The sequence below is a fragment of the Ostrinia furnacalis genome, unplaced genomic scaffold, assembly GCF_004193835.3.
Source record: "Ostrinia furnacalis isolate ACB-3 unplaced genomic scaffold, ASM419383v2 OfSCF4782, whole genome shotgun sequence".
Lineage (NCBI taxonomy): Eukaryota > Metazoa > Arthropoda > Insecta > Lepidoptera > Crambidae > Ostrinia > Ostrinia furnacalis.
Window position 1 is genome coordinate 84,385 of NW_021135021.1, and position 12,227 is coordinate 96,611.

Consider the following 12,227-nt stretch of genomic DNA (forward strand, 5'->3'; position numbering starts at 1 on the left):
AAAAAAAAAATACTTTAGTCACCTGTGACAGACAGTCAGTCCTCCATCAGGCAGATACCTCCCAGCAATGAAGTCGATGAACTCCTCGGTCTCTGCGCAGGCTGGGTCCAGATCGAGGATGTTGGTGAGACAGTCCTCTGACGCACACACTAAGTGAAGCTTCCCGGTTAAAGGTTCGGTGGGCACCTGCAGACAAGTTATAATATAATAATAATATAATAATGATATTTCTTTATTGCACAAAACTTTTACAATGGTAGTAATACAATAAAAATATAACTATAAATAGTGCATTACAGAAAGGGACACAAAGTAAATATACAGAGGTTCCCAAACTAGGCCAAGCCTGTATCTTGGAAAACCAATAAAAATTAAGTGTGTAACTTGCAGAGAAAAGGAAAACCAGTACAACAATGCAATTTCTGGTGCAAAAGAAACATCATGAGTAGCCTAAAAACATCAATTTATCAGGTTTTCGGTACTTAAATAATCCAGCGAAAGTTGGCTGTTATTGTTTTGTTATTTGCTTACCTAACAAAATCCTAAAAAGTTTTTTTTCTAAAATCCTTTTTATTTACATTTTCATTGCTGTATTCTGTGCGTCAATTTAGCTACAACATTCATAATTTAATCATAATAGTTGTGATGTGCTGTAGAATACCAATTTGTTCATTAATTCAGAACTCATGAGTTCTAGACTCTCTACTGGTGAGATTCACATTAAATCACACACTGATTGTATGGAAAAAAGATGCAGAAAAAGTCTTGAAAATTGATTACCTACAAAAATGTACCTACAACCTTAGCCTACAACATACCTTGGAAAAGACTGCATTTTTCACAGCCACAGGCTCATTGTAGACTGGATTTTCGTCTATCGGCAGTTCGGCATACACGGGAGATTCTTTAAACCTGAATTCCTTAAAATTCACTAGCTTCTGATGATTGAGAATTGGGAAATTACTCCCCACCATTATGGGTATGTGTGGATGCTCAGCTAGTAAGACAGCGGCTAAGCAAAATGACCGATTCATGAGGAGCTTAGATTTATCAACTAGGTATCAAAACATTTGTGCGTCAGTCCGTGAGTCAGCATTTATTTTTGTAAACAAAATAATTAGCAAAGAACAACCAACTGAACCAACCAACATACAAAATGACAAAAACATCAATAGAAGAATGACAGATGTGGATTGAGATATAGATAGGGATGTCCAATCCATACCCGAACCGATTCTTATGTGGATTGATATAGTGGAATATACGATATGATCCCCTCGATATTTGAATCCATACATTAGCATTCGTTTCAGGTGGATCGATTCACATGCACGGAAGACCGGCGCCTAAAAATTTTCAAGTGCAAAGCGACTGGACGAAGAACGAAAATCAGTGGGTCAAGACAAAGTGCACATTAAAACCAAGCTGTGACATAAACGAAGCGCTACTGCGCCTTTAAGTAAAAGCTGGCCGTAGATAGAGAATAGAGGTAGATGGGTCATTAGCGTACACCTGAGTGAGATAGCAATATATGTACATACCATATCTATAGCTACAACAATAGACTTAGTATTGGCTACGTTAAAAATTACCCTGATTTTAGGGGTAAATAGGTAAGCTGCGGGTGAAACTGAGGCGCAAAATCTAGTAAGTATTACTATAAAGGTGAAGTGAAAGTTTGTGTGTATGTATGTTTACCTTTTTACGCTTAAACAACTGGATGGACTTGATTGATGGCGTGTGCGTGCAAGCTTTTTTCTATATTTAAGAGGTTAAACTGAGTTTTTGAGGATTTAAATAAAAAACCACTTTAATATAATACTTTAATCAGTATCACTGACCCTTAAACAAAATTAATTTGTTTTAAAAATTCCTGACGATATCAGACTTTTCTGAAAGCTTTTTAGCTGCATGATGTATTCGAACTTTCAGATACTTTAGCATCTGGATTCAAAATGTCTGGAACATATTCGAGAATGTTGACTTGGATGCCAATGTACTCGGCCCGTACACTCCGTCCATTTATTTCTTAAACTTGGTTCATTCGGGAATCTAAAAACAAAAATACATGAGGGAATATTGACTAGGCCTGCTGGTATCCCCAGCGGCTTATAACCCGACTAATGACAGATTACATGTATTATCATAATGAATCTTCTGGCACATGATGACTTTCACTCCAGTCGGTTAATACCCAATTTATAGGTTTAGAATAATCAAATTTTTAACATAATTACGAGAAAACTTACATTTCGGTAACATCAAACAATCGTTTTCTTAATGTTTATTACCTTCAGTTACCATATAATAGCGAAAAAATGCTACTTACCGATGAAAGGTTATGTTTGGTTCTTTTCGTTCACTACGGCTTTTACAACCAATTATACAACAATTCACCATTACTGCAAACGAAATCACACAAAATACTGTGTAGAACAATGTTCTGATTGTTTTATTTGACATGAAATCACTATAAATTGATGAAAAACATCAAAACACCACGCAATTGTCTGCCACCAAAGCAAATGGTGGCAAACATAAAAAACCGATACGCAAGCGGAGACAGAAAAAAATGTTTTGTCCTGCTCTCCCATATTTATCTGACATATAAGCTTTCTCACTCTATTTTTTTTTTTAATTAGTAGCTTATCTATACTCTATCCTCTATCTACGAAGCTGGCAGAATGCTAATTTTACTCAAGCGCAAGTCAAACGTTTCAGGAACATTTGCTGTGTTTTAGTAATTTTAGTTTAAAAAATTTGGTATTCGGACTTTTGATTTTTTTTTATGAAAAGTGCATAATCCTTTGTTTGCGCGTGAACTTACCGATACCGAATTGCTCATCAGCTGGAATGAAAATGGAGCATGACTGGAGTGTAGACTGGAGATAAAACGAAAATGAATCGGAAACATTAGAAATTAGCGCAATCGAGGGCCTTATTTACAATCGGACCATTGCGATTCCTGAATATTCAATATTCACAAGGTACCCGACTCGAACATCCCTAGAACTATTAGAACAAGACGTTTGTTGTTGATGTGATTGCTGTCACCTGTGGCTGTCACTTGCTGTCACTGTCTCATTGACAGTATTTGATCCAGTTCCGGTCCGAATAAAGCGCGGGCAGTTTGAGAAGCAAATGCCAAAGAATACAGAAACGGAGTTAAATCCGTTCATTTAATACATGACATTACTCGCATTGCAATGAAACACGAAAAAATAAATAGCCAAAGCATTTATTACAGTTAAAATTAAGTTGAACAACTAATTTTTAAGGCGTACGCCCACTGGGGTGGTTGCGCAGAGAAACCACGTCTCTCAGCTTCTGGTTGCACTTCATAAGGGTGACGTAGAACATCGAGAAGAAAACGAACCTAAAAAGAATAAGAATTTAAGGAACTGTAACCTTGGCACAAAAATGAACTAAATGACTGACATAGCCCAATGGATTAACAAGCTGAAGTGGCAATGGGCAGGGCACATACTTAGTACGCTCACGGCTAAGTAATAGGGCAGCAAGGTTCTGGAGTAGGTAAAGCTCACGTACCGGAAACCCACAAGGTGGACCGACGACCTCATAAAGGTAGCAGGAAGGCGATGGATGCAGGCCAGTATGGAAATCATTGGTGGAGGCCTATGTTCAGCAGTGGACGTCCTGTGGCTGAAATGATGATGATGATGGCACAAACTTTTTGATAGTCATCTCTTTCGGCGTCGACGATAGCTTCCTGAAGCAGCCAGTTCCGGGGAATGTATACCGGATTCACACTCAGCATTCGACGGCGACGTTCGTCTTCAAACAGGCCTGCTGAACTTGCGTCCACTAAGCGACAAAAGGCATAAATAAATTTTACTCTTAAAAACTGCAAGAAAACTAAAATAGCAACAGAAGCGAACTTAAAACAATTGCAACTCGGTCAAGTTAACTGCGCACCTGGCTGCCATGACGTCACATCGACGACACCATGATAATTTTCGGGGTGCCATGTTGTTACCGTAAATAAAACGACATAGTGACGTCAAAATCGACAAAATTAACGCCGCGATAGCAGTTTATTAAGGTGCGCAACTTAACCCTGCTGGTTGGTATCCATGGACGACGGGGCAAACGCGGGGAGGTGAACGGATGAGTGTGAGGGAGAGTCACATTCCAGCCAGGTACGCAACGCAGCTAACTTGACCGGGTAGTACCAAAATCCGTAGCCGTTTAGAAATATCTTACATAATTTGAAATTACCGGCTTCTTTATCCAACCTCTCGCGGTACTGGTCCAGCCAGCAGCCCCACGACGCGTGCGAGGACAGTCGCTTCAGAGACCACTTCTCGTCAAGCTTCACTTCGCTCACCATTTCACAGGGTTCCAACTGACAATCATATAAAAAGTATTATTATTTATGACTATATTAAAAAAAAGACACGGAAAACATTGGGGAGGCCTATGACAATAATCTTAGACAAGACTAAGGTAAGTACTTCAGCAAGCTGTCTGAACGTGCAAGTGAAATCAGCTCCAGTCTGCTGCATCATGTCCAGAAGCTTCTCCACTAGCTGCTCATCACCCCATCGCTCTTCCTTCAAGCCGATCTTCATCAAAAAAGTCTCCCTAAAACGGGAAAAATCTTATGTAGATGATAAATTGTCATCATGGATTCTGATGATGCAAGGCAAGTTGAGTTTAGTCCAATAGCTTACAAGATCTTATTCTTGCAATAGGTATCCAAAGTCTTTAGGATGTGCGACATGTGGACTTGTTGAGATGATGTAAGGAGAGGTTTCAAAGCATTTGCTAGCTGCCCGATATTCCAAACCACCACCTAAATAAACAGCATTAAAATCTTAATGAGTTGGCGTTTAGGAGCAGTCTCTGGCTATGTCAAGGAGTAAAACTTACATCAGGTTGTTTGGCCAAAGCATACCGCCCTTCTCCATCGGAACAGTTGGCCACAAAGCCCCCGTCGTACGAGTCCACAAACCCAAATGGCCCATAATCCAAAGTAAGACCTAGAAGGCTCATGTTATCCGTATTCAAAAGACCGTGGGTAAAGCCGAAACCTGAAAACAGCATAATCTTACGTATATCTTAACTTTCAGAAGGTGATCAAGGAATTTGATGCTAATAGATACCTTGCCATTTTGCCACAAGGTCCAAAGTTCGATGAGCTATTTCAGAAAACAATCTGATGAAGCGATTCTCATCAGTCAAGTGGATATCAGGGAAGTACTCCTGAAATGAAACAACCAATCGTTCATCTGCTCTTCTAAACTAACTCATTTGAACACATCTTACAACCCGGTCGAGGTAACTGCGCAACTGGCAGTCGTGACGTCACATCGACGCTCTGGTACGCTCGCATTCCAGCGAGGTGCGCAGTTAGAGTTTGATCGGGTTGTAAAAATCCTGCATCTCACTTTGATGATGAAATCCGAGAGTTGTCTCAACACGGCAACTTCCCCAGTTTTGGACAGTATCTCCAGGGACCCGAAGCGGAACCATGACGGTGATAGGCGGAGAAGAACAGCAGCCCTCTCTCTTCGAGGGTTGCCGGTGTAGAAAACGTCTCTGACTACCGTCTCGTCGCTCACTAAAAAACCGCATTTTTAGTTAAACTTACTTACTTACTTAAGCAAAAGTTATACAGCTACATTACGATTAATAGTAGCCGGCCAGCGAACATTTAACCGCCCTTGACTTAATTTACCAATAATATTATGTTCATCAACCGAGTTACGTGAAATGGCGCAATATTATCAACATGGCAGTCGGTTCACAACATGTCAAGGTCAAAATATTTGTATCATTCTGTTACACAATACATTAAAAAACTATTGAATAAAAAAGTTAACGAGATATAAGTATTTGTGTACAACATGTTTCGAGTTAACTGCGCACCGAGCGGCTGTGACGTCACATCGACGCTCTGGTACGGTTAGGGCGAACGCGGGGAGGTGTGCGGGTAAATAGGAGGAAGAGTCGCATTTTGGTGAGGTGCGCAGTTAGCTGGATCGTGATGTAGTCTACTGTCTAACCAACAAGTCCAGCAGCCCTCGTGGTGGGTATCCCCAGAAAGTGGCAGGCTTCAGCTGCTATCATGGCTCTGATCATAGAGCGGAGCACAGCGCGGCCGTCGTGCACCCTCGCGTAGGGTGTCTGCCCTGAACCTTTCAGCTGGATCTGCCATCTGTCGCCATGTCTACGTACAAATTGCTTCAGTAAGTAAATACTTGGGAGCATGAAGCGGTAGAAAATTCATAAAGATACTGAATTACCTGTTCACATACTCTCCAAGAATATGAGCTCTACCGTCACCGAGTTGACCTACCCACAAGCCATACTGGTGACCACCATACCTGAAACCATACTTGAAACAACTTAGTACCTACAACCTTTTCCTGAAGGTATGTCCAAGATGGCTGCAGACTGCTACCGCAGGCGACACTGCGGCTAGCGGCTGCGGTTTACCGCATTTCTTGGACTTCATAGAAACAGGTGGCTCGCAGTTTGCGGTCTGCAGTCCATCTTGGACTTGTACCTATGTAAGTAAGGGGTAGGTACAATTCTGCTGTTCTTAGAATGTGGAGAAAGTTTACCGATGCGCCACAGGCAAAGCTCCATAGGGCAACTTGCGGCCAGCTATGAACTCGGTAAACTCCTCTCGAGTGGTTATTTCGGGATCCATGTCCAGGATAGAGTTGAGAGCATCTTCCGAGTAACACACTAAACGAATATTCCTCTCCAAGGGACGAGGAGTCACCTAAATAAAAGAGTAACATACTTAGTATAAGTGAAGAGCTGAGTTGAATGCTTGGTTCCTAAGTATGTGCGTGAGGATGATGCAGCATCAGCTAAGTACTTAGGTGATGAGGTTTACCTCGGAAAACACAACATTCTTGATGTTCGACTTGATTTGATCATGATTCTCATCAATGGGCAGCAAAATGTATTTCGGGTACTGACTGAACCTCCATTCTGTTAGATTTCTCTTCAGAGTGGTTGCTTCCCCTTCCATTTTCATTGTTTCCTATCGGTGAGAAAATGATTTTAAAAATTAGCAGATCTTTTGAAAAAATGAAAAATCCGGGTTTTTCTGAGTTTTTCACATAAAGTCACAGTGAGTGACGTAGGAGAGACTTGTTCTAAAATAACAAAATAATGTTTTTTTAGCGGTAATTTTAATCTTTGTAATTTTCACGCAATAAAAAAATACAGAAATAATCAGAAAAAATTATGACTTTTTTGCTCTATTCAAAATTTTTAACATTTTTCTTATTTTTTGTAATAGAAGTGACAATGGCGTGAGTTGGACGTGAGTTTATGTAACCCGGTCAAGGTCACGATAAGCCTGCCTCAGAAAAATTGCTTTGAAACTGTATTGAATTTCGCCCGAATAGATATCTCTTAATTTGGTCGGATAATACATGGAGGAACGCATCCGACTTGAAGTTCTTCAGGATTGCGGCCGCAAGTCAAGTTCACTTTCGAGAGTGGTCCACTTTCTCATTTTCTCACTTTCGAAAAAAACCAAGTTCCCAACGTGAAGAGGAACTAGTTTTCGGAAATCGGAGTGTGTGGTGCAGTAGTTTTGTGGACTGTGCACGTGTATGAATGGATTTTAATTGACGAATATGGTGTATACGGAAGGATATCTCAAAGAAAAGCTGATCAAGGATTTGGACGCCGTTCACGTCGTAAGTACCTGTCAAAATTTTGTATTGACCACCGCATGCCGCGTCATAATAAATTCATTTTGTGAATGAACACAAGTGAAAATCGTAATTTAGTGTGTTCGTATTGGCGTAATGACACGACGAGCGGACCCGGATAGGTTCAATGTCACAAAAGATGCGCTGCTGGCCGGTGTTTTCTTCGCCCTACTTGTGCGTTGGTGTGTCGCCGCGTACCCCTATTCTGGGTACAAGAAACCCCCGATGTACGGGGACTACGAAGCGCAGAGACATTGGCAGGAGATCACGGTACATACTCCTGTCATACAATGGTACCACAACACGACGCAGAACGACCTTGAGTACTGGGGTCTAGACTACCCCCCTTTGACGGCATACCACAGCTTCCTGATGGGTCTCGTTGCGGACTGGTGGGACCCCGAATCCGTGCGCCTTTTCGCATCGAGAGGTTATGAAAGTGAATCCCACAAGATGTTCATGAGATGGACAGTTTTCCTCAGTGATATGTACTTTTTCGTGACCGCTGTGCTCTGTTTATGTATTGACTTGGAACGTGTGAGGTTCAGAGACGCTCATATACCTGTGTTCAAGAGGACTGACCTGTCTACTGTACTAATGTTATTGTACCCAGGCATGATACTGATAGACCACGGACATTTTCAGTACAACTGTGTGTCGCTTGGCCTGTTTCTGTGGGCTACTTTCTTTATTGTTGCCATTGAGAATGATGTTTTAGCAACTATGATTTTCTGTCTTGCCCTAAACTATAAACAAATGGAATTGTATCATGCTCTGCCATTTTTTGTTTATTTACTCAGAAAATGTTTTATTGGAATGCCTCCTAAGGGCAAATTAGCTCATTTTCTTTGTAATTTCAACAAATTAGCTATAGCTGTATTTACAACTTTTGTAATTGTCTGGTATCCCCTTTCTGGTTCCTGGCAAAATATTCTCCAAGTCTTGCACAGACTATTTCCATTGAAACGAGGAGTGTTTGAGGATAAGGTCTCAAATGTGTGGTGCTTTGTTAATGTATTTATAAAATTAAAGACGTTTTATACCAATGAGACTATGGCACAGATGTGCCTTTCGATGACAGCAGTGGCATCGCTTCCTTCATGCGCTGACATGTTTTTCAGAATAAACAGAAAGAAGTTTGTTTTATGCCTTATCAATGTTTCGTTAGCATTTTTCCTATTTTCTTTTCAAGTTCATGAAAAGTCTATATTACTAGTGGCCATTCCGGTTGCGTTGCATCTACCAGATGACCCATTCATGAGTTTCTGGTTCTTGCTAGTCTCTAATTTCAGTATGCTGCCATTGTTGATCAAAGATGGCTTGATAATTCCTTTTGTTGGACTTAATGTAATTTACATTAGTTTCTTTACTATCTGCCTGAGGCTTGCTCGGCTGAACGCTGGGGTTTTCTCCTTCATGAATGCCAGTTTGGTGTACCAGACAATTTCCCAAAAAAGGGAGAGCTCAGTATTTATGAAGCTCCTTAGCACTGCCTTTTTCTTTTCACTCCTAGGTATGTTCTGGCTGACTATTGGCTCAGTCTGTGTCGAGCCGCCACCGCAATACCCAGACCTGTTCCCACTGTTAGTTTCTATGTACTCATGCTGCCATTATGTTATGTTTTTCATATATTTCAACTACCAACAAATTTCAATACCATTTTATTTGCCAAAGCCAAAAGTAAAATTGAACTAGTCTGTACGAACAAAGTAGAATTTGCATTTTAGATTGTAACATTTCTACATTCCTAATAAATTGTATTTTTAGATTTTAAACCAAATTGTTTTCTTTAACCACTGAATGAGAAGAAAAATCAGGATAATTGTAGGTATAGGTGTAAACCTCAGGAATGTGAATTACAGGGATATTGATGGGCGAAAAAATTAAATTAGTCATTCATAAACTAAAATATACATATTGTGGGATAGAAACTGGGTTAGTAATGTTGTAGTAGGTAATTATTGTTTATAGTAAATTATATTTTTAAAACTTTACTCATAAACAATGTAGTGGGTATTTGAAACTTTAAATTTTAGTGGGCTTTTTCTGTTTGAGAGTTTAAAAAACTTATTCCAAGGAGTTAAGCTAGGCTGCTTTTAAGCTCTTCAATAGTTTCAAAACTGATAATAAAACTACAATAGGTATGACATTTATTTTCAATATTTTGAGATTCTATACGTTATGTAAGAGACAACAGAATCGTCAGCATAACGATAAAGTCGCTTATCAGTCATCTAAAAACTGTTTCCTTCACCTTTTGTAACCAGATAAAGATATGTCAGTATGCTGCACACGTCAGTACGACTATTTTCAGTAGGTAGGTACAGTCAGCGTCAAATATTTCGTAACACCCGAAGTACCTAGCCAATAAGTTCGAAACACGTCTTTGTTACAATCGGAATAAGGATGTGTTGTCAACTTTTTGGCCATTCTGGGTGTCACGAACTATTTGACGCTGACTGTACAGTCGACAGCATATCAGACTATACATTTTTATTGCAAAAAGTAGCACTTTTACTAATACTACGTAAGACTCAGCAGTGTTTTAAGGATTCGCCACACTGAATGCGGTCTGCGGTCAGGTCAAAGTGAACGCAGCCTGCAATCTCTTTGATGCGATCTGAAAGTGCGGGTCCAAGCAAAGTACGTGTAAAGTAACAGGTGCGGGCTGTGTTCATTTGACTTGACCGTAGACAGCAGAGAGCAGTGTGACAAATGCTTTCAAGTCAGCACACAGAGGCGGGAAGGCGATCCGATAGCGATCCAGCGCGAAGCAGTGAATGCGTATCGCGCTGGGAGGCGTCCACTTTCTATTTGATTTTACTACAAACTACAAAAAAATATCGTCCTGGACTCCCGGATCGCGACCTCTTTCCCGCGTTTCCCGCCTCTGTGTGCGCTGAACTTTAGACGTGCGACTGTACATTGTAGCCATCAGAAAACAAACTGATTGGGAGTAGAGCACTCGAACTCGTGCTGTGCGGGACACGTGAACGTGCGCAGGAGTCGCGTGATAGTCAAGAGATGATGCAAACTTATTATTGCAATAAGCTCGGCTGAAGGACCGTAAGATACTTTTATTGAACAGTCAACATCGTAAAATAACATACATGCAGGCCATTTTAGGGTTCCCAGCTTCCCAGCCCCACCAATGCAACTCCTGTGTTGCTAGGATTTACAGTTTAACGTAGTGTAACTGCCAATAATCCATCTAGTAAGAGTTATATCCCAGGGTAGAGCGATTTGTGTAATAAACGTAATAAATTGTATAGAATTACGTATGAAAGAGGTCACAACGATCTGCGGGGCACTTGAGTAAGTGAGTGAGCAGCACATATTGTTATTTCAGTCTGAAAAATGCTAACAAGATACAGAATGACTAAGGAAAATTAATAATATACCTACCTACGAATATATCCGGCTTCCCTTCGGCATAATATCTTGATAGGCACACTTTAACCAAAAATACCTAAAATGGTAGATAAGTTTAAAGATAATCTGGTAGATGGTGATCGAGATATAAGCTGTATCCGCGTATCTTGATACCTATCCGACTTACGCATTACGTTACAAACGTGGAAATGGAATATCCAATCAGCAGCACTTAAATATCTTTAGTACATTTTCAGCATGCTGACATCATCGAAATAAATTAAGTATTACACGTCATGTCTTTGGAATAATATTACGAGTATCTAGAATTCTAGATTACATTGGCATGGCTCAAAAGTTTATCTGTCTTTAACTATGCTCATGTGACATTACCCTACGAGGATACACATCGCCATAAGAGTGAAAAAGAAGTGGATAGACAGAAATCTCGTTTATTCTAAAAGTGGCTTAAAAGTAGATTTCAAACAAAAAATAGTGTCCTCCTATTTACCAGAGAAAAGGGAAAATGTAAATCAAACGTGCGTCCCTAACTTGCAGGGACTCCCTTTGATGTGGAAATCATTGGGGGAGGCTTATGTTCAGCAGTGGACGTCCTGTGGCTGAAATGATGATGATGATGAAGTCAATCGTCGCTTTTGCCTTGCCATGCCGTGTTTAGCTTGATGTCCCAAAAAGGTTCTTGTTTTGAACTTGTATTAAATTTTGAATTTTTATAATACAGGGCTTGCTTCATGCTTCATTTCGCAAAACAGTACTTGTTAAATTAAAACAGGTGACGTACACGTATTAATTAGTGTTTAATAAGTATAATAATTAATTAGTAATTAATTAGTGTTTAATAAATACCAATTAATTAGTGTTTAATGTGTGTTACTAATTAATTAGTGTTTAATAAATACCAAAATCAATTAACATCCTCAAGTTCCAAATAAATCAGTAAGGTTTGACAATCGTAGTCGACGGTTTCACCGGTTGCATAATTACACGCATGACTTCGCGTATGACTTCGCGGCGCGTGCGCACTGTATGCGTAGGAAGATGCATAGAGGGGCGTGGCTAGTTACTAAGGAGGGGAGGGGGAGGGTTTTGATAGGAGAGGTTAGAATAGACTTGGGCCGTCTCCGACTGATG

At 40.2% G+C, this 12,227-nt stretch overlaps 3 protein-coding genes and 1 long non-coding RNA gene across 4 annotated transcripts; 1 reads left to right on the forward strand and 3 right to left on the reverse strand.

The window, feature by feature from the left end:
* Nucleotides 1-18: 18 nt before the first annotated feature.
* On the reverse strand, nucleotides 19-1,126 carry LOC114359999 (uncharacterized). The gene is made up of 2 exons (XM_028314548.1): nucleotides 819-1,126; nucleotides 19-186 (listed from the first exon to the last, which is right to left on the reverse strand). Exons 1-2 carry the CDS (start codon nucleotides 1,032-1,034, stop codon nucleotides 19-21), a joined length of 384 nt encoding a protein of 127 aa, XP_028170349.1. The 5' UTR covers nucleotides 1,035-1,126.
* A 683-nt stretch (nucleotides 1,127-1,809) lies between these two features.
* On the reverse strand, nucleotides 1,810-2,673 carry LOC114360003 (uncharacterized). The gene is made up of 2 exons (XR_003656475.1): nucleotides 2,330-2,673; nucleotides 1,810-2,052 (listed from the first exon to the last, which is right to left on the reverse strand). It is a non-coding gene; the product is annotated as an uncharacterized LOC114360003 (long non-coding RNA).
* Nucleotides 2,674-3,230: 557 nt separating this feature from the next.
* On the reverse strand, nucleotides 3,231-7,080 carry LOC114359998 (UPF0061 protein Pmen_0558-like). Its single transcript, XM_028314547.1, has 12 exons — nucleotides 6,872-7,080; nucleotides 6,591-6,754; nucleotides 6,270-6,350; nucleotides 6,030-6,193; nucleotides 5,412-5,584; nucleotides 5,127-5,226; nucleotides 4,894-5,054; nucleotides 4,695-4,816; nucleotides 4,476-4,605; nucleotides 4,240-4,366; nucleotides 3,692-3,825; nucleotides 3,231-3,376 (listed from the first exon to the last, which is right to left on the reverse strand). The coding sequence occupies exons 1-12, from the start codon at nucleotides 7,013-7,015 to the stop codon at nucleotides 3,254-3,256; spliced, it is 1,623 nt and encodes a 540-aa protein (XP_028170348.1). The 5' UTR covers nucleotides 7,016-7,080; the 3' UTR covers nucleotides 3,231-3,253.
* A 616-nt stretch (nucleotides 7,081-7,696) lies between these two features.
* On the forward strand, nucleotides 7,697-9,478 carry gny (ALG6 alpha-1,3-glucosyltransferase garnysstan). Its single transcript, XM_028314544.1, has one exon. The coding sequence runs from the start codon at nucleotides 7,800-7,802 to the stop codon at nucleotides 9,396-9,398; it is 1,599 nt and encodes a 532-aa protein (XP_028170345.1). The 5' UTR covers nucleotides 7,697-7,799; the 3' UTR covers nucleotides 9,399-9,478.
* Nucleotides 9,479-12,227: the final 2,749 nt, after the last annotated feature.

Coding starts and splice junctions, on each gene's coding strand:
- LOC114359999 (XM_028314548.1), bottom strand. CDS start 1,034: ATGAATCGGTCATTTTGCTTAGCCGCTGTCTTACTAGCTGAGCATCCA. Junction 187..818: donor AAAATGCAGTCTTTTCCAAG/GTATGTTGTAGG, acceptor ACTTGTCTGCAG/GTGCCCACCGAACCTTTAAC.
- LOC114359998 (XM_028314547.1), bottom strand. CDS start 7,015: ATGAAAATGGAAGGGGAAGCAACCACTCTGAAGAGAAATCTAACAGAA. Junction 5,227..5,411: donor TCTCGGATTTCATCATCAAA/GTGAGATGCAGG, acceptor GTTTCATTTCAG/GAGTACTTCCCTGATATCCA. Junction 4,817..4,893: donor CTTTGGCCAAACAACCTGAT/GTAAGTTTTACT, acceptor CTGTTTATTTAG/GTGGTGGTTTGGAATATCGG.
- gny (XM_028314544.1), top strand. CDS start 7,800: ATGACACGACGAGCGGACCCGGATAGGTTCAATGTCACAAAAGATGCG.